At 43.0% G+C, this 21602-nt stretch overlaps 1 protein-coding gene across 2 annotated transcripts in view; it reads left to right on the top strand.

Annotated features, from left to right (window-relative positions):
- Nucleotides 1-21602, top strand: part of MCM8 (minichromosome maintenance 8 homologous recombination repair factor) — an 83244-nt gene that overhangs the window by 19512 nt on the left and 42130 nt on the right. Inside the window, exons 9-19 of one of the 2 annotated variants that reach the window (XM_088478032.1) lie at nt 928-1079; nt 4476-4674; nt 8493-8523; nt 9126-9266; nt 9946-10087; nt 10802-10997; nt 13483-13702; nt 13853-14062; nt 16671-16747; nt 18045-18234; nt 18758-20000. In XM_088478032.1, coding sequence (XP_088334158.1) covers nt 928-1079; nt 4476-4674; nt 8493-8523; nt 9126-9266; nt 9946-10087; nt 10802-10997; nt 13483-13702; nt 13853-14062; nt 16671-16747; nt 18045-18234; nt 18758-18850 — 1651 coding nt within the window. In that variant the 3' untranslated portion in view covers nt 18851-20000. Of the gene's footprint in view, nt 1-927; nt 1080-4475; nt 4675-8492; nt 8524-9125; nt 9267-9945; nt 10088-10801; nt 10998-13482; nt 13703-13852; nt 14063-16670; nt 16748-18044; nt 18235-18757; nt 20001-21602 lie in introns of those variants that run through there. The other variant, XM_088478034.1, reaches the window with a different exon arrangement.

Here is a 21602-nt window from a genome sequence, read left to right on the forward strand (position 1 = left end):
TACGTATTTCACTGCCTGCATCCTATATACGTATTTCACTGCCTGCATCCTATATACGTATTTCACTGCCTGCATCCTATATACGTATTTCACTGCCTGCATCCTATATACGTATTTCACTGCCTGCATCCTATATACGTATTTCACTGCCTGCATCCTATATACGTATTTCACTGCCTGCATCCTATATACGTATTTCACTGCCTGCATCCTATATACGTATTTCACTGCCTGCATCCTATATACGTATTTCACTGCCTGCATCCTATATACGTATTTCACTGCCTGCATCCTATAATGTGGCTTCTCTTGTATTTAAAACCTATTCAGAGCAGCTTCTGCAATCATAAAAGCAGATGTCAACCTGTATTTCCATTTGAAAGAAATTGTGATAATTAATTATTTCCAAATGCAAAGAGTTCATGGTGTATATTAAGCGAGATCTATTGTCATCCAGGTGTTTTTTTTTTACATTGATGAAAACATTCTAGTTACTTTGAAATGCCGAGTATCCATTCCTTTGTTAGGCTATTTGCATTGTATATTTGCTATTTCATTTCTTTATAGCCAAGTGTTTTGTTTCTGTGACGTTAACTAAAGAATGTTCGTCACTGTGTCAAGGAAACGTTCTCCTGAAGGCGCTATATAATGTATCCTAATATAAACAGCTAACATAATCTGCCCTCTGCTTCCAAATAAACCTATTTTTTATTTACTTTTGATTAAACGCAAATGAATGTTTTTTTTTTTTAATTATTATTATTTTTATTATTATTTTGTGTGTAGCTACAATGAAGAGGATATAAAAAGTGAATTAGATTTCACTGGGTGTGCCGAATCGTTTACACTTGATAAAAGATGAAATCGCATTTTAGCACACTTACCTTATTCTCAGCAATTGTTCTGTTACCACTGCAAATATTACAGAGTCCAAGAGCTGATGTCAGATGATCAGCGAGAAACTGGGAGGATCCCAAGAACAGTTGAGTGTGAGCTGATTCAGGATTTGGTGGACAGTTGCGTCCCTGGAGACATGGTGACAATCACTGGGATTGTCAAGGTGTCTAACGTAAAAGATGGTAGGTGCCACCCTAGCTTTAACATGCCCATTAGGTGCCTGCTTTTGTGTTTGCAACTCATCCCTTTAAATACTGATACTTATTACACATGTATTAGAGTCAGAGCCGTAACTAGACCTTTTGGTACCCTGTGTCAGAAAGATCATCCGCGCCCCCCCCCCATCATTCTTTAAAGGGTGTGGGACGTGGCCTTGCGGAACTCCCCTGTAACGCATGCCAAAATTGAAACCGCAGACCTTACCCCAGAAGACCTCATCTCCCAGTATTACACACATTGAAACACCAGCACTTGCCCAGCACCCCCATGTCTGTGTCCCCAGTTCCTACATCATAAATCATACAATGTGTACAAACAGGATACTGCAGAATACATTTTGGGCGTAAATTTTCAAATCCGTGGTCTCAGTCTCGAGGCCGGTCTAGTGTGTACCGACCTCATAAGCCACGGGACCCGACGACGATGCCGTCAAGGATGAAGCGACGTCGGGGGCCATGCTGCATTCAGCAGCATGGCCCTCACTAGCAATGTCACTGACGACGTATCGTCAGCGGCATAGCGGGTACACACTTAAAGATGTGCCCCTTCCGGATCAGACGACATATCGTCTAGTGTGTAACCGGCATCAGAAACATATGGTCTAATCTATTAAAATGAGACTGTCCTTTCTCCAACTATAGCTGGGTACACACCTAGCAGTTATATCTGCAGATGATGGTTATGCATACACACTGAACAACCATCATCTGTCAGTGTGTCCCGCTGGCTGGGGGTTGCACCTCCTCCCCCCTCCCCGTGGCTGCTGCTGTAAGTAAAGGGGCGGTCGGCTGATCGCCCCTACACACAGCATGATGGACAGATATATCTGGGAACTGCTGTACAGCACAGCCGGCGCAATATGTCTGTAAGGCCCATCACTGGTACACACTGGCTGATGGGCATTATATATATATATATATATATAAATTACACAATATATTGCCCAATCAATTGATCGGCCAATATATCTGCCAGTGTGTGCCCAGCATCAGACACTGTCCTTCCTCCATCTGGTTCCAATCCTTATTCAATAGATCTTTAAATCACCTTGTGTATGAATACACTGAGTGTATACTGTATAAGTGTTCCTGCCATTTGGATGTATCAGGATAGTGATACCATTGATTTAATTACAGGGCAGAGGAACATCTTTTGTGTTTTTTTCTGCCACTGAAAATGGGGAACTTTCCCACTTAGCATCTCAGATCCTGGGTGTGTACAAGAGAGTTTATCATCATAATAATAAACACTGTCAGAAAGAGAAGGCCTGTGCCTAAAGGTATCAGAGGTGGAGAAGCCATTATTTAACTGCACAAAGCATAACTAACTCTTCATTCATCAACTTCCAGAGGGTGGGCCACAGAGGTGAATGTGTTTTACAAGTGCCCCCCACACACGTCCATCATGGCCACAGGCTTCTGTAATTCTTAGCCATTAACACCTGGATGCAGAGGGCAAGAGTCTACTACTGACCCCGGGCAGCACTGAACCCCCAGATTGCTGTAAGATTAGAAGCACTCCGTGTGGCCGGCATTTTAGCGCGCAGTCTAGCTCTCCTCACATTACTACTCTACTCCCTCCCCCCTACCTACTGGTCCAGACGCTCCCTGATCCTGGCCGAGTGTAGTGGGTGCAGTCTGTGGGCTTGATTCAGCAAGGATCGCGGCAGCAAGAGCGTACGCTGTTCTGCTGCGAAATTATGCAAATGACTGCGATCGCAATGCCGCCGCAGCACAAGATAAAGACGCCCGCTTCCCTTTTATTCACATCCGTAATACCTTGCAAGTCTGCGAAAGCATCGGTACCATCGGAGCCTCACGCACAATTAAGGCAGGTCAGACCTCACTCACAAACTGCTAAACTTCCTGTCGGTATCTAGAGCTCAGGCTGCGTATGCCGTCGCAGGGGCTTAACTATGCACGGCTCTGTAACGGCGTTCAAAGGCACTGGCATGCCTGCGTTCGCTCGACCATTACCACCCACAAACGGTACTTCCTGTCAATCACTCTGCGATGGGTCTGCATACACACTGCGATCTCGATCGCAGTGGCTAGTTTGCGCACGCACTGCGATGCATGCGCAGATCGCGGAAAATCGGCCGACTGCATGCGTCTTAGCACTTGCGATCCTTGCTGAATCAGGCCCCGTGTCCCCAGTTCCTGCACCCTAATGCACAGGGAGGAGGAGACATCAGTGCGGAGAGGAGGAGGAGGCGGCACTGTGGTCTCTCCCCACACACAGTGGGTGCAGGACAGGAGCCAGGACACAGTCACAGGCGGAGCTCCGGAGAGAGAGAGAGAAGGGCTGTCTGGGTGCACCTCTGCATAACATACATCTCAGCAGGCGCCAGGCAAATACAGATTGTGGTGGTGGCGGTCGGTTCCGCCCCAGGGCATCCAGCGCTCTGTGCGACGGCACCGCGCAGCAGCACCCTTGTTATGCCCCGAGTAGATTAGAGCCGTTCCTTATAGTACCTAAATCTAATTGACATGTGTCCGTAATAAAGTGCATACATTGGAAACCCTGAAACGGGTTGACTTCTTCCAAATCACTACTAAGGATTAGGGGTGATGTTTGTACATATATAAAGAATAAATATGCCTTATATTAGGAAAAATCTGGGGAATGGAAAAATAAAATTTAATTTGCTCTGTGAGCGTTACCTTAGGGCTTCTATGAGAATTGATGAACCGGCATAAGAAGTGTGAATCATATCAGCCAATGAAACGTCTGCTTACATTTTACAAACAGCGTTAAATATAAATGACAGAATCTGGTTGATCTGAAATGCAACAACACTCACCCCTGTGCATCCCTTTCATAAATGTGTTTTATGTTCATGCAGATTACATTCTGCTCAATGCATAGAAGCTGCATAGATCCCTAATGGAGCATACACACGGTCAGATTTGTCAGATTTGTCAGATGAACAATTAAACGATTTGAACGATTTTACCAAAGTTTTGAACGATTTGAACGATTGAACGATTTTTGACTGCATTGAAATGAATGGAATCGTCCAAGTCTGACTGCAAACACATCAGATGTCAGAAATCGTTATCTGACCATCGGGAACGCGCATCGTTGATCGTCCATCGTTCAGGCATGTCAGATATGAACGATTTTCCTTCAGATATGAACGACTGAACGATTTTTAAATCGTTATCGTTCATATCTGAAGGAAAAATCTGACCGTGTGTATGCTCCATAACATCGCTTCAGGCCTGATCTAAACATTTGTGGCAACAGAGAGACAAGACAGTGGTGTTCATATTGTACATCTAGGAGCATTGTATGTTAAGACATTTACGTTTATGGCGTTAGAAGCCGCACTGATCGCTTATGTTTCCCATGTACAGGAGGGTTTAAGAACAAGAACAATAAATGTATGTTCCTGTTGTACATTGAGGCGAACTCCGTCAGTAACAGCAAGGGACAGAAAGGGAAAGACTCGGAAGGCAGTGGCAGCTCTGGAGCCTCTATGGACTTCTCATTGAAAGACCTCTATGCTATTCAGGAGATCCAAGCTCAAGAATATCTCTTCAAATTAATAGTCAAGTAGGTGTGTTTAATGTTACTGCCATTACGGCTCCTTACTGTGCGTTGTCATCAATGATGCATGTGTCCTTTACACAAGTAGTAGGTAATCGCTTTGCTAAGCAGCATTCGGCTCTACGTGCCGGCTTCATTAGCCATACTGACAGATCAGACTATCCTGACTGATGATGTATATCCGTCTAATATTAGGGCTCGACTCATACCACTAGGATTAATGTGCAGAGTTCACCTTAACTTAGTGGGGGGAGTAACTTCAGTCCTTTTAACTGTATCTGTGCACATACACAGGCACTTGTCTTCCCTACACTTTTTTTCCTTTACAACACTACACTATACTTTGCAAACATCCGGGACCGTGTGAAAGTGGTCCTCTTACATACAGGTAAAATGTATCTGTAAGGTTCTGCTGACCATGGAGCTGATTCTGAGTCTGATGCATTCCTGGCTGTGGATGTCTGCTTACTACGTTATGGTAATGCGAGTATTTGCCTTTTGCATTGTAAAATCCGTGCAGCTGCCTGTGGAAGGCTTCCCTGCCTAGTGTTCTTTCCTACGTAGCTGCAGCTGCCATTAGTATCCTGGTCTTACACCAGCCCCATGCTGGGTGCTGAAGATCCGTTTGAAACAGGCGTCCCACCTCCGCCTCCACGCTCCGGATGAGCACAGAAGGTTGGCCCACGGAACACGAGATTGCAAGGTCGCCACCCGGTTACCCCCCAGGAATGCCTATTTCACAGATAGTGTAATCCGTCGATGGGCATAGCAATCTGTATGCACTAACAATCTACGTCCGTGTGCAGGTACCTGATCCGGCGCGGGCAGGTTTCTGTCTTTGGTGTATGCGCGGTATGCTGAGATCCGTGCGCATTACGATCTGCATGTGGCTCAGCAACAGCCCTATAACTTTACGGCCACCCATTTCTCCATTTCTACTATTCTTCTGTTTTGTGTTTTTGGTGATAAAATGTTCTTTTGAATTAAGTAGAGACAATTTGACTGTTTTATTGGGTGTTTTATTCTTTCCTTCTCTGGAAAATGGGTTATTTGCCAGAGTAATGGAAATTTTTGACACCTAGGGGTAGATTTGCTAAGGAGCATATCAGCGGCTGGCACCAATAGTTTTAAGATGGCAATAGAAATAACTGCTAAACCAGGCTTTTATAGTGCCCAGCCTCCGATGATTGGGCACTTTGGCAACCCGCTACTTCAGAAATCTACCCGTAGATTATTTAGTGGCAGATAATATAGGGGTTTAGGCAGTCTGTATCATGCTTTATGTACAGATGCTGTGTCTGGATTATATACGTACCAGAACGGCAGGACAGGGCATATAGTAAGGTATTGGGGAGCACCACATAGGGGCCAATTCAGTTAGCCATATGCAGCAGTTACTGTATATCTTCATTTGCACATTTTTGTTTGTAGCATACGGCTGCGTATAAAAATCCTCTAGTTAAGAGGCAAGATCAGGGGGTGAATTTCCATGCAGTCGCAATAGCAGTTCGCGCCCCCTCCTCGTTGCTAGTTGATTTGACCCTATAAAGCAGAAATGAATTAAGCTCCTGCAATTACTCTATAGTGTTCTCCTGGCTACATATGAGTAACAACCTGCTACAGACAGAATTATCTAGCTCCCAGGAAAAAGCATATGCAAGTAGTTGCTCGGGAATGTTGTGGTGTATATTATGTTTGATTAACACTTGTCTTGAATGTATAATATCCTGAAGGGCAGGCCCGGTGCTCGGGTGTTCGGCACCCCCTGCAAACTATAAATTTGCTCCCTCATATAGTTAGCATTCATTAGTTTCTAATGCAGGAGCACCCATTTCCGCAGGAGCAAATGGCTCATTGGTAAAGTGTCTGACTACAAAGTGTGGGGTGATAGGTTCAAATCCCAGGTATGACTGCATTATAAAGGAATGAGAATGTGAAGCAGCTTCATATAGTTAGAATTCACAGACTTCCATTGTAGGAGCAAATGGCTCCATTGATAAGGTGACTGACTGCAAAGTATGAGGTGATAGGTTCGAATCCCAGGTATGACTATAAATAAGAACTAGTGAATCACGGTGGTAACCACCTAAGTTTTGGAGGATATGTGTTACTGAGGGTATTTGTCATTATGGGGGGAATTCAACTCAACGCGATGTTCAATAGCCGCGGGAGGGAGCTCCCGCAGCTATTCAATACACCGAGCTGCTTGGGCGTGCTAAGGATTTCTTCTCGCACCCCCCTGGGGATGCGAGGAGAAATCCGACCAAAGTGCCGGGGGCGCAGCAGTTTTTCTGGTTAGTGTGGTCACTAACAGCCGCACGCCCGACACTTTGGTCAGAGAATGCCGGTTAACGTGCCATAACAAGGCGCGCTAACCGGCAATTCTCTGACCACACAGCACACTGAATTGAATAGCTCCTGGAGATCGCTTCCGGCGCTATTCAATTTGCGATGAATTGAGTCGCCTCCAAAGAGTTCTGATAAATATGCTGGAACAACTACATTGGGCAACAAAACCTTTCAATTTTGACAGCAGTCTGCAAAATGGCCTTTAATCTCCCCTACCAAGAAGTGTAGGTGGGTGAAAGTGAAAATGCTGACACCAGAAAGTTGACATTCATGATGTCAACATGGTTAAAATGTCAACACCTGGAAAATGTCAACATTGACAGAATGTTGACTTATGAAATGTCACCATTGTCAAAATTTCGACATTTGCATTAGGTTTAGTGCTAGGGTTACTGTACGGTTTACGGATAGACTCACATTAAAAAGGGACTGTTGACATTACATCAATGTCGTCTTACTGGATGTGAATGTAGCCGTAATATACAGTTATACAGTACTGAGCTCTCCTGGAGACCTTTTTGTCTTCACTAGAGGTGAAGTGTAAACAGTAAATACATGTAATGGTGCGTACACACGGCATGATCGATAACGATATCGTTGTTCAAACTCCTGGGTGTGCTGGACGATCGTTATTGATCATCCAGCACGCCACCAACGACTATAGCGATCCGTGATCAATGATCGCGGGTCCCTATAGTAACCTGGTCGATATCGACCAGGTTGGCCTGCATATACGGGCAATGGTCCATATCGACCATACGTGCCCGCGCATCGCAGGTCGTTGGCCACTGAAAAAAATGCACGATATGAACGATAAGGATATGATCGATATAGTTATCGTTCATATCGTCCATTCTAATCGTACCGTGTGTACGCACCACAAGTCTGAATTTTTAGCAAACGATGGAACCTTGTAATAACGCCTGCCTTTTAATTAAACCAGAAATAACTAAAAAAATTTACTTATTTAAAAACTCAATGGAATATTATTATTGTGTGCGTTACGTATATATTGCTTAAATCAGATGGAATAGCGCCATGGGTAGGCTTTGATTTGGGCAGTAATGTATTGTGATTGCTAGAGAACATTGTTTACATTGGGGGCAGATTGAATTAGTCATGGGGTAAACCTCTGTGTGTGCACTTAACGCAGGAGCTCCGAGGAAAGATCTGTGTTAAATGCACCATCTCGGGCTTACCGTGCAGGGTGACCCATAGATTTCAGGCACTTAACACGGAATCTATTGGTTAACAAGCGTTAAACCACTGTGACTAATGGAATCTGCCTTGTCTATTTCTAAAGTTGATTATATTTAACTAAAAAGGTCTGTTGTACCATACATACACTTGTATAGTGTCACAGAATTATTGCAGCAAATGACTCTCAAGATAAAATAGTCACCATGAAATACATCATTGTATCATTGTCGTCATTCCACAGTAACTTTTTGTTTCTTTTTTTATTATTATTGTAGCTCCCTTTGTCCTACAATATATGGCCATGAGGTAAGTTGTTTTCTACCCATATTCCTCAATGTGTAATGAATGCACCTTTCCTCCAATGGAAATCATTTAATATGCAGCCATGCAATCCTATATCGGGAGATCCATTATTCCTATAGTTCTGCAGCTTGGTGTAACGTCATACACACTGACATGGTCACCGAATGCTCACTGTACACTGTGAAGGGGGCTGATAAATTGTTTAATGAATAGGTGAATTTTTCAGTAAAAACGCAGGTGGACTGGGGATTTAAGAATGCAATTGGTAAACTTTAAGAATTTTGCTTAAAGTGATGAAAAAACATTATATGGTAGCCCCCAACCCAGTCTTCCTGGATGAAAGATCCCACCTGTATAAGAATGACTTGTGCCTGTATCTAGCTTGCCTATATTCCACCTAGTTTCTTTTAAAAAAAATAAAAGTGGTAACCCATTCTGTAATTGGTGCATAAAATCGAATTTCTAATTAAATTATGTGATACACGTAATTGGGAAATGGTGGTATTGTGTGAGCTAGGGAATTACTTTAGGGTTTGCACTTAGGATAATAATATATTTGGAATCCATTTCTTCTTTGGTAAAGGCAATTCTATTTTTCCTTTCAGGTGGTGAAAGCTGGTCTGTCACTTGCACTTTTTGGAGGCTGCCAAAAATTTGTGGATGACAAAAACAGGATTCCAATTCGAGGAGATCCTCATATACTTGTGGTCGGAGATCCTGGCTTAGGAAAAAGTCAGATGTTGCAGGTTAAGATAAAAATATGAGTTTTAAGGCCCGATTCATTACGGATCGCGATTGCGCACGCATACGCCCGATTGTTGCGTACTGTGCATGCGTTGGCATCGCAGCGCGTGAAGTCATCACTGCGATCGCAGAGACCACGCAGAGTGATTGACAGGAAGTGAGCGCTTGGGGGGAAGTGGTCGGTGGAACGCAGGCGTGCATAAATTAGCCACCGCGATACCAGGCGCAGTCTGAGGCCTCGTAGCGTGCGACGAGGTTAGCAATTTCTGAGTAAGGTCAGACCTGATGTAATTGTGCGTGAGGGGGCGATGTTCCCGATGTATTCGGAGGATTGCAATGTATTACGGATGTGAGATCGCGGTAGTGGTCGTCTCTATGCTGACTTTGGGCATCTCTATAATAGCTATACGATTGCAGTCATTAGCATATTTTCGCAATAGACCTGCGTGCGTAATCGCAGCTGCCATCGCAATAGCGATCCATAATGAATCGGGCCTGACTCACAAACTTGACCATAGCTAATGACATTTTTGAGAATTGTCCCAGGCCTGATTTAATATGGCCAGGCCTTCACAAAATGAGCCTTCAATAATGCTGCCTTGCCATCGTATGCAGTAATATTACTGTAAGCGAGTGCCATGCATTTCATAGCCTCAATGAGATGATTGTGTGTGTTTGCAGGCAGTGTGCAGCGTGGCTCCACGTGGGATCTATGTATGTGGAAACACCACTACAACATCTGGACTGACAGTAACTCTGTCCAGAGACAGCGCGACTGGAGATTTTGGTTTGGAAGCCGGAGCACTGGTTTTGGGAGATCAAGGTATAAATATCGTTCTACAATGAAAATGTGCTTAGTACACTTTCCCCATATGTGCATATCTGTGAGCTCGCTATCCCGGAAGATTGATGTTCTGTTTTACACTGCACGGGACTATTTACTGGCACAGTAGTTATTTTGACATGACAAGATCTGTACAGCTGTTTGATGAATAAAATAAAGTCAACTTTAGGGTATAGACTTACTAAAGCTACTAAAACAGACAAGTGGTGGTGTTGTCCATAACAACCAATTAGATTGTATATTTATCATTATCTAGAATACTATAGACAAATGATAACTACAATCTGATTGGTTGCTGTGGGCAATACCACCTCTTGTCTGTGTTAGAAGCTTTTGTAAACCTAGGTCTGGGATACAACCTGGACTTCAAGACTTTAGCTTAGTAAATAAAGGTTTCCAAATATTCTGCCATTGTCATTGCAAACTGGGCCATGAGGGACACTGTACTGTGTCTGATTCTATGGCTGATATATAAAATACATAACTGCTTATAGTACCAAAACTAATACAGGTGTATAAGAAAATAAAGAATATATATATATATAATTTTTTTTTTTTTTTAATATTATTTTTTTTAAATAAGCGTTTTGTTTTTTTGCTGCGAGAATGCAAGCCTCGGTAAGCGTGTAGTTGCTTCACTCTATTCTATTTCGTCCTCTTCATTCATTTTTCATTCTGGTGTTTTACAAACAGGTATATGTGGAATAGATGAGTTTGATAAGATGGGAAATCAGCACCAGGCACTGTTGGAAGCTATGGAACAACAGAGCATTAGTCTCGCTAAGGCTGGGATAGTCTGCAGTTTACCAGCCAGGACATCCATTATTGCTGCTGCTAACCCAGTTGGAGGACACTACAACAAGGGCAAGACAGTCTCTGAAAATTTAAAGTAAGTGTTTAGGTAATATAGTGGAGGGGGGCACTTCAGCAGCGGCAAGGTCTAACTCCTGTCAGATTGCTTTGAGCAAAAGATGGGTGCAGTATATACAATTGGAAATGGATTCTCTTCACTGGGGGACGCACCCAGTGAAGAGAATCCATGTAACACCATGGGGTCATTCCATGTCAAGTGGACCAGGGGTCCCCCACCTGACCATCTCCAATTTTGATAAAATTTGACATGAAGGTTGGTATATATGTCAGACTAACTTTGGGAACATTTTAGTTCCCAATATGCAGGAGTAGCAGAACTATGGCCCTGAAAGTGGGGGTGGGTGCAACTGTCACCAACTCCGCAGTGCACAATCAGCAGGTGGGCACGATCTTCAACATGACATGGAATGACCGACTAGGAAACTGATTGTAACACAGGGGTAGATACTGAAATTGTATTCCTGGGGAAACTGGGATGGTAACACTCCATGGAGATAATCAGATCCCAGATGGCAACACAGACAAAGTATTGGCCAATACAAACAGGATTAAAGCGAGGGGGGGGGGGGGGGTTTGGGCGCATGGACAGCCCTGTAAGGCTTTGTCTCAGTTATAACTTAAATTGTGTCAAATAAACACTCACCTTTCTATAATTACATCAGTAGGCACTGTAATGTAAGATCAGCTATAACAAACAAATCTGGCAATGGAGATGTGGGTGCAGGGGAATGTCCTGGGGGATGCCTGTTGCTCATTGCTGTTCTATATCTTGACTAGTAAAAAAAATAAGAACATTTATGAACATGATTCCACAAGTTACTGAAGAATGGGTGCTGTAACCCGGAGCAACAAATCAGATGTTTTGCTCTGTCTCTACACTGCAAAAGGCAAATGCTATTGGATAATCTGGGTGATAATACCACCAGTTCTCATAAATGTCCCACAGTGATTTCAAGTTCACATAAGAACAAAACTTTTGTATGTTATTATATCTTTGTCATTTATATATGCTGCTGTTTTATAACCAGACACTAAAAATCCTGACGCTTTTAAATGCTATAAAGATGTACCAAGTGGTGTTCTGAAAAACGCTACCACGATTTAAACGCCGGTGGGTGTGGCAATACTATAAACTATGGTTCCTAGTGGCAGACTCGTTTACACACATTAAATGAAAGCCAGCAGTGGATATGAACTCTTCTGTGGTTTGAAAACCTTTTAAGTGTTAAAAAATGAAAACATTTGGCTGGGTTTTCTCAATAATGAGCTTTACTACAAAAATGTATATACACATATAGAGGATGTCCCAACAACTTGAAAATTTGGCAACAGTGGCCTGAAATCATTAGAAGGCATCTTGCAGGAACCATCTGAGTTAGGTGATCATTACTGCAGACACCAGTCTGTGAGCTGCATACTAGGTAAGGCAATGTGATGCTGAACAGCGTCCCTGGTATGCGTGATAATTACCAGTTTTTAATACGGCACAAACAATACAGTTGTAATCCGCGGTTGATAATGTTTTTGTTTTTTATTATTATGTTTCTTTGAAGTTATTTTACTATCACTATGGCCCCAACTGTGTGGAGTTTGTATATTCTCCCTGTGCTTGCGTGGGTATCCTCCCACACTCCAAAAATATACTGGTAGGTTAGCTGGCCCTCAACAAATATTAACCCTATATGTGTCTGTGTGTGAGCATGTGGTAGGGAATATAGATTGTAAGCTCTACTGGGGCAGGGACTAATGTGAATGGCCAGATATTCTCTGTAAAGCGCTGCAGAATATGTGCGCGCTATATAAATAACTGGTAATAAATATTGATTATTATGCCGTCTTCACTGACTGCTTGTGGTACATAACATGGCAAGAGTGACATCTAGTGGTTAAAGTTAAGTGGTGCTGGATAGAAAAGGGGAAAGCACAAGCTTTAAATCCAGAACATTCGTAGTGATGTGAAAATATAGTTTTTTGGTTTGTAACTGTATAAATAGTTTTCTTCTTCATTCAGTCTGGGGGATACTGCTACCATGAGGTTGAGGGCGCACAAGCTGGGCACGTAAAATAAGAATAATGCTCTGTAAGGATAAATCCCCTCCCCTGCACAATACCTCTTAAATTTAGGTTAAGTGCACAAAAGAATTGTTTTATCAATTTAACTGCTGCATTCATCAGGTGCTTATAACTCTGTTATCAGGGGATGTGCAATGTATAGGAAGAGAGAGGCTGTCTTGGAAAAACTAGCTCTAAGGAAACCGCCACTTGGCTTGCAGAAATATACATGAATAAACATTGACTGTTAATGGGTAGAGGGTCGGACAGCACAGGCTGGTTGTACAGGTGCTTTGGACCTCCAATTACAGAATGCAATATTGAGTAGGCTATCGGCAAAGGACAAACCTTCCATTAGTCAGAAGCAAAGTTTTGTGGATAAAATAAAACTTAGTCATTGCACATTGATACACTGCAATCAACAAAATATTAATTGTTTTGCCTTCCAGAATGGGAAGTGCCTTACTTTCAAGATTTGACTTGGTCTTCATCCTGCTGGATACGCCAAATGAAGACCATGATCATTTGCTTTCGGAGCATGTGATGGCCATGAGGGCTGGGTCAAAGGAAATTGTACGTAGCGCAAATGTTACTCGTTCAGACACTCAGGACTCCAACACCTCTATCCTAGAGGTGCCATCTGAGAGGCCTTTAAGGGACAGATTAAAGGTATTATTTCATTTATATTTTTTAGCTATTTAATCACATGAAATAGTGCAGTACTGTATAGATTGTTTTCTCTTCTGATCTGTTACTTGTGCCCTTCCTTTGCATATATTGCTATGATGTTGATCTAATAACAGCTTTGATATATTATAGATCCGACCAGGGGAACATTTTGATGCCATACCGCACCAGCTGTTACGAAAGTACATAGCATATGCCCGCCAGTATGCCCAGCCGCAGCTGTCTCTAGATGCCGCTCAGGTCCTCCAGAAGTTCTACCTGGAACTCAGAAAACAGAAGCAGGGCATAGACAGTACTCCTATAACTACCAGGCAGCTGGAGTCTTTAATCCGACTAACAGAGGTACACAAACAAGCTGCTGAATTAGAGGTCTGGGTCCAACAGGCACAAAGTATTGCTTCCTAAACAAGGGAATCTGTTAATGAATAACCTGCTAGGAAGCAATTGGCACTCCTTATTTGTAATTGCTAATCCACTGGGTCTGTGGAAAATGAATTATAGCTGTGAATTATACACAGAGGATCTATTAGTACCAGAATAATGCCATCTTAAAGGCCATTAGCACAGTGTAACATTAAATATTCTGCAGCAATGTGCATAGATGGTGAACAGAGAACACATCGAACAGTATTAAGTAATGCACCGAAAACCACAAATAATACAAATTACACACAAAACAAAATGATACAATGATCAGTTGACAACTAAGTATAAATAGAACATAGAATTGCAGACCCAGCTATTGACAAGAGACTGAGGACCTCATTCAGAGTCGGTCGTTGCGGCCGCTTGGTCGTACGCCACCGTTGTTCGCTAAACTGCGCATGCGTAAAGTTTGCAATGTGCGTGCGCAAACTAGCTGCTACGATCAGAAATTTCTCTCTCCTTGAACACAGCCAGGTCGGTAGTTTGAGTGACAGGATGAGGCGTTTGTGGGTGGTAACAGGGGAATGTGCTTGAAAACGGGGGAGTGGAGATCCGAACGCAGGCGTGCCTAATTATGCGAACGGCGTTTTATGGGAGTGCATAATTAACAAAGTAGTGTCATGGCACACGTGACATGGGTGGTTTTTACACTGACATGATCATAGTGCTTAAGAGAGGGTATGGTCAATCGTAAGCTCTACGACCAGTTCCGATGGTCTCAATCAATCCTTATATGCCGGAGATGACGTGTAATGCGTACGAGAAGGGGGCGTATTTTTTTGTCTTACGGCCGCATCCTCCCCTTGGTCGGCCAGCTAACGATCCCATCTTAAGGACGCAACTTGCGAGTGCATCATTTGCATATCCAGCCCCTTTTCCCTTACGACCGTGCGGCCGCAACGACCGACTCTGAATGAGGTCCTGAGCATCAATTATAATTAGCACCCCGGTGATGTGGACCAGGGTCCAGAAGCACGAGCTGCTGAGACAGGCGTACAGCAGTGGTAACAAGGGAAACGGGCCTACGAGAACTTACATCCTATAGGGAAGGGGGAGACAAAGAGGTTGGCACTAAGTGGGCAGTAGAGATGGTAACAACAGCAGAGGGATTAAGAGTGCTAATAGGCTTAAATGAAGAGGTGGGTGGGAGGGGTTGTCCCGCTGTGTTATTTATTATGGAGACTGAGTCAACCTCCAGGACATTGGTGTAGCCGGGCACAGTTTACTTTGTTCTGCACTTAAACCCACCTTGGCCGCCTGTGCATCTCGCTGTCTTCCCCCACCACTCACTTCCCGCACTCACGGCTCGTTCTCTCATCTATTCTGTCATATTTTGACTAGCCGTTGCATGTCCCGCTGGCGCCAGCGTAAGGGTAGGTGACTTGAGGGTAACCCCAGGGGAGCGTAGCAGTGGTGAGAATCACAGTGGCGGAATGTTCAGGGTCAAAGAGTGCAGGAGAGTCACAGTAGAGGGCTTGCGCTGTGCGTGTTAGATTTCACATGCGTACGCTGCTGTGATGACATTTTATTATTTGTCTTTTAACATTTTAAGTAGAAATGAAATTGCTATTGTTCCTATTATAAAGATGTTAATTATTTAGTCCAGAGGTTCCCAAACTCTAGTGCAGGTTTTAATGATATCCATGCTTAAGCACAGGTGACTTAATTAGTACCTCAGTCAATGTGATTTAACCATCTGGACTCAAGCCTAGATAGCATTAAAACCTGGACTGTAATGGCAGAGGTTGGGAAACTCTGATTTAGGAGTATATTAACTAAAGTGCAGGTTTTTAGAAGTGGAGATATTGCCCATAACAACCAATCATATTCTAGCTATTATCTTCTAGAACGTTCTAGATAAAGTAGAATCTGATTGGTTGCAATCGGCAACATCTCCATTTCTAAAAACCCGCACCGTAAATATACCCCTTACTCCACACATTTTTTTTGTAAGTGTATTTTGTGGTGCACTTGTGAGATGCAGGCCCTTCCAGCACAGATCTATACTTGGAGTACACTGTGCATTATTTGCCAGTTTCTTCCTCCCTTATCTTTTATTACCACAATTATATATGTATTCAACAAGATGAGAGAAATATTAACTAAACCAAAAATGATATGTTACTGTAGCATACCTCCCAACATTTGTAATTGGAGAGGAGGGACTTCCGAGCGCCGGAGGGGGGGCATGGCCTGATGGCACGCCCCCGTTTTACATCACTAAGGGGCGTGCCCAGCATCTCCGAGATGCTGGGCTGCCCACGGGCTTCACCCCATGCTGTGAATAGATGCTTTCCCCAACTTCCCCCCCCACTGCGGGACAGTCCCAGAAAAACAGGACTGTCCGGCTGAATGCGGGACAGTTGGGAGGGATGTTGTAGAGTGTGAAATATGTTTTACCTTTTAAACACACATCGTGACTGTTCTGTGTCTTGTGTAATAAATGTATAATTACGTAGGTCAATTCAAATTAGTATACTTTTTTTTTTTTCCATTCATTTAAGTCTATTGTATTTTTAACTAGGCCCGAGCCAGACTAGAGCTAAGAGAGGAGGCCACAAAAGAAGACGCTGAAGATGTTGTACAAATAATGAAATACAGGTGACTGCCTCTATTGACCTTTATCATTCCACGATTCGACAGTTTATCTTATTTTATTTTTTATTGTAGGTTATTTTTTCATCTTGCTGTCTCTTTAGGCTTCTAAAGAACAATAAAAATAAATGCCCACTGGAGCCCCCTCCCTATCCTCTGCAGCTGGCGCCATCTTCCCAGTGATATTGGAGAAGATGGCATAGAGGACAGCAAAGGCTCTGGCGCAGTGTCCGTCATTGCTTTCACTGCGTGTTGGCATCTTTCCGGAGATATCACTTGAAAGTTGGCGCCGCCAGCACACTATATAGGGAGGACCATCAGGACACTGCACACCTTGCACCCATTATAGATATGCCTAGGGAGTCGATATGTAATAGCTGTCCTCACTGAGATCTGATTCTCTGTAATTACTTCTCAGGGTGTAAAGGCGAGTGCAGCCAATGTAGCAGGTAGTATTTTTTTGTGCATCTGATGTGATTTAGACCAGTGGTGTAGCCCTAGCCAAAATTGTAGATATAATCCCAACTAGTAGAATCGCAGGTCTCCTCAGTGTGGATCCCTCCATTTGCGGGAACCCTCCACCGAAGTCCACCTGCACGGAGTATTCGCCAGGAGAATTTGTAAATGGACAAAGCTGGAGATTAAGGATGCAGCCGCCGAATATCCGCTGTGACAACACCCAGTGTCCAACCCTCTCCTATTTTAAAAATTCTACAGGCTTTGGAGGCCAGGGTAATAGGTTGGGGCTATTTCAAGAGGTTAATATCTAGCAGAGAGATCAGATCAATGTGAAATGACAGCTTTCCAGGATTCTTGTATGAAAGGATATATATATTTTCTCTTTAAAAGAAACATATCCTTCTACTTGCATCTTCTATTAAAGAATGTGCACATTTCTAAAGAATGTGCAATCAGAAAAAGTTCAACTTTTTTTTTTTTAACAGTGATCAATGATTCTATGGATCCATCACCTTACATGTGTTTCCTTTGAACTCGCACTTAGATCAAATCCACCCATGTACAGTATACAGACCATTTATTTAATTCTTTAAGCCAGAGGTTCCCAAACTTCATTACAGTCCACGTTTTAAGGATATCCATGCTTGAGCACAGGTGACTTAATTAGTATCTCAATTTGAGTTAACCATCTGGACTCAAGCATGGATATCCTTAAAACCTGGACTGTAATGGGGGAGTTTGGGAACCTCTGCTTTAAGCTATAACCATAGACTGTGTAGCAAAGTTGTTAATAGATGGTGGTGACAGGCCTGTAAACCAACACTGGCTTTCTTATTGTCCCCAGCATGCTTGGAACATACTCCGATGAGTTTGGGAATCTGGATTTCAATAGATCTCAGCACGGTTCAGGGATGAGTAATCGATCGCAAGCGAAAAAATTTGTTTCTGCTCTTAACACAATTGCAGAAAGAACCTACAATAACCTGTTTGAGTATCAACAGCTTCGGCAGATTGCAAAGGAAGTGCACATACAGGTACAGTAGCTTCTTCTTGTATGTATAGTCCAGCAATGGTGATCTTTGTGCCCATCATGTTCCCAGAATTACATATTGAAGTAGGTAATCCTGAAACAATAATGCAAAATGGGAAGCAAAGCTATTGATCACCACCAAGATGGGCAGGAAATAAAAAAGTGCAAAACCAATGGGCACTACTACAGATTCCAGCTAAATGTCCGTAATTTGGAAGTGAGCAGGAATAGCACAGTCTACGTCCAATTGGATCATCAGGATTTTCCAAGCAGCAGGAGATGAGTGATCTCATTTTATAGGAGGCTGTGACCCATCCACTTCTGTGTTTACATTAGGGAAAGCAGGCGTTCATATGACGTATTGCCATAGTGGGAGGAGGGGGATGGCAGTAGACCCAGGTGTAGAGAGTGAAAAGAGAAGTGGATCCCCCACACGACAAATGATTAATGTGCTGCAGGAGGGCTGTGATATGAAATGCCTGGCAGAATGATACTGCTGTCATACTTTTTTTTATTTTTTTTATCAGGTTTCTGACTTTGAAAGTTTTGTGGGCTCACTGAACGACCAAGGTTATCTTTTAAAGAAAGGACCCAAAGTGTATCAACTCCAAACGATGTAGGATTATTTTATATGTTTTTGCTTTGCTTTGTTCAATTGGAATTTAAATACGAACTACTTGGCTGCAATGTCGTGTTTCTGAATATGTCTGTAAATAAAAACTTCTGAATGTATTCATTGTTCTGCTGCTGATCTACAGATTTAGGCTGGAGTGATATGTTTGTAACGCTATATTTGCTTGCTTACTGTATGTACTGTGTATATATACTGTACATACAAACTTCAGACCGGAACTAGAATAAATGCAGCCACCTCGGTGCCTTCTGTAAATAATTAATTATGTAGTCCAATTATTCCTAAGAACACATGCGGCGGTACTCAAAGGGTTTTTAAAATATACAAAAGATTCTTTATAGTGATCATATAAATATGGTACTTCCAAGCAGCATTAATATAAATAAATACTTCACCCCATTAAAAGCGTTTCAGTCAACATTTCAGGACCAATATAGTTGCAGTGCCAACGGGGGGCTTCACACTTTGTCCTGTTACAACTGCAACTCTTTTGGTCCTGAGGAAAGGGGGCCGGAGTCCCAATGCAACGTTCACTTTTGATGGGGTGAAGTAATTGGATTTATAGTAATGATGCTTGGAAGTACCATATAAAGAATCTTTTATATACTTTAAAACCCTTTGAGCACCACCACGTGTGCTTAGTAATTGGACTGTATATGTATGTGTGTGTGTTAATATATTGTTAATGTCATTTTGTTAACAGTCATCCTTGTGTATTTTATTCTGCAAACAATGTTGTAGGACAAATGGTACTTCTGTACAATGGTGAACCTATAGGTTACATTACAGTGTAAAATGGTATATTTTCTAAGTGCCTTCCCAGCTTTCAAAATGAAAGTGCTTTTATTGACCGCATTAGCGACTGTTGTTTGGCACATTCTCTCCATTAATCTGCCCCAATAACGAGTGTACAAATTCTGACATCATAAGCACGAAAAGAACTTACCTGGATGAAATTTACGCCTCTCACAGTCTTAAAACAGATAAAAGTACTTCTGTCCCAGGTGGGGGAGTCTCAGGTCCTATAGGTAATGGTCACTTGATTAAAATGGACTTACAACCGTTTTAGCTGCTGTCCTGTAATTTATGTTGTTGGATCTGCTTTAATATGTAAATTAAATTATAAATAAAATGTCTGTTTTTTTGTTGTAAATAGCATGAACATTTTTTAATGGGTGAGGAAAAAAAATCCACTTGCAAAGAACACATTATTATCATCAGGAGAACAACATTCACTTCTGTACGAAAATATAATAATATATATTTATTTGTATTTAGGATCTGCATGTGAAAACAGTTAATTGTCCTACAATAGACATAGGTATCGGTAGTTATTTTGGAAATGTTTTTTATTTCCTTTCACTAATGGATGTAAAACTAAGTTGATTTAATATATGGAACCAAAAGAAAATGATGTAGAGTAAAATCATAAAAGTTAGTCTGGTCAATGATCAAATCCATTATTATTATCATCATCATCATCCTCCAGGGTTGCATAAAATTGGATTTAAAAAAAAATCAAAACTGATTTAAAATGTAAAAATGTTTACTTAAAAAAATATTTTAATAAAAAAATCCTATTTAAATCCAAAAAAATTTGATTTAAATCAAATCCATTTTTGATTATTTTTTTTAAATCCGATTTTTATGTAACCCTGTCATCATCCCTTCTTTATAGGGCACCACCTGGAATTTGCAGCACCTTCCAAAGCACATAAACAAGTAAACAACAAGCAGAACATAAAGCAATACAAAAGTACATTACAGACAAAAAAATAATAATATTTCTACTTCAGGGTCCATAGGGGGTCCACAGGGTTGACCTTGGGGTATAGCTGGATCTGGATCCACGGGCACCACGCAGTTAAAGCTTTGCTGCTCCCAGGATGCACTTGGGTCCGTCCTCCTCTATACCCCGCCCCGGCCACAGGCACCTCAGTTTTAGTTGGTGCCCGGCCGGAGTCGGGTCACCCTGTCGCAGTGGGGCTGCAGGAGCAGCCCCTAAGCTTTATTTTAAAAGAGAAATTTTTTATTTTTTTCTTCTTTTTTTACACTTTTAGAGCGGCAGCATCAGACTGTCCTTTAGGACGTCCACGCTGCCGCTCCTTCTCCCCGCTGGCGCCGCGACGCCAGTACAGCTCTGGGGATCGCGGCGGGACCCCAGAGCCTGTACTAGCCGGGCTCTGGGGACTCCCTTGACTGCTGCCGGACGCGACGGGGATCAGGTAAGCCGCGGGTCGCCGCGTGCGGCGGCCCGCGGATACTTCAATGCAGTCAGGAGCCTCCGGTCTCTGGGGACAGACCGGAGGCGCTAGCGGCGGCGGCGGGCTCCCCCTCAATTGAGGAATACCCCGCGTGTCCGCTAGACCACCAGGGTATCAGGCTGGTAGCGGGACCGGCAACCCGGGGGTTAATTGCTAGCCAGGGGAGGCAGCCTTCCCTGTCTAGCGGCTCCTCCCCTCAGCTCAGCGCGCCTTTCAACAAGCAGTCTGGCGTCGCTGAGCTGCTCTTATCTTACGGCCACTCCTCCTCTGAGGTCTCCGGCGGCCATCTTTACTGGCACATCGCAGACTCCCAGGCGGTATCAAGTGGACCGGTCCCCCTGTGTACCTCTCCCCTGCTAAAGGACAGTGTACACAGCGCTATAGCCCTCCCAGACACTGAATCTGGGCGGTTGATTGTAGCGGAAGGTGCAGTGAGTATAACTTTTCTGCATTGTATGTGACTATTGCTAGTGC

Source organism: Taudactylus pleione, unplaced genomic scaffold (assembly GCF_031769625.1).
Source record: "Taudactylus pleione unplaced genomic scaffold, aTauple2 ptg000206l, whole genome shotgun sequence".
Lineage (NCBI taxonomy): Eukaryota > Metazoa > Chordata > Amphibia > Anura > Myobatrachidae > Taudactylus > Taudactylus pleione.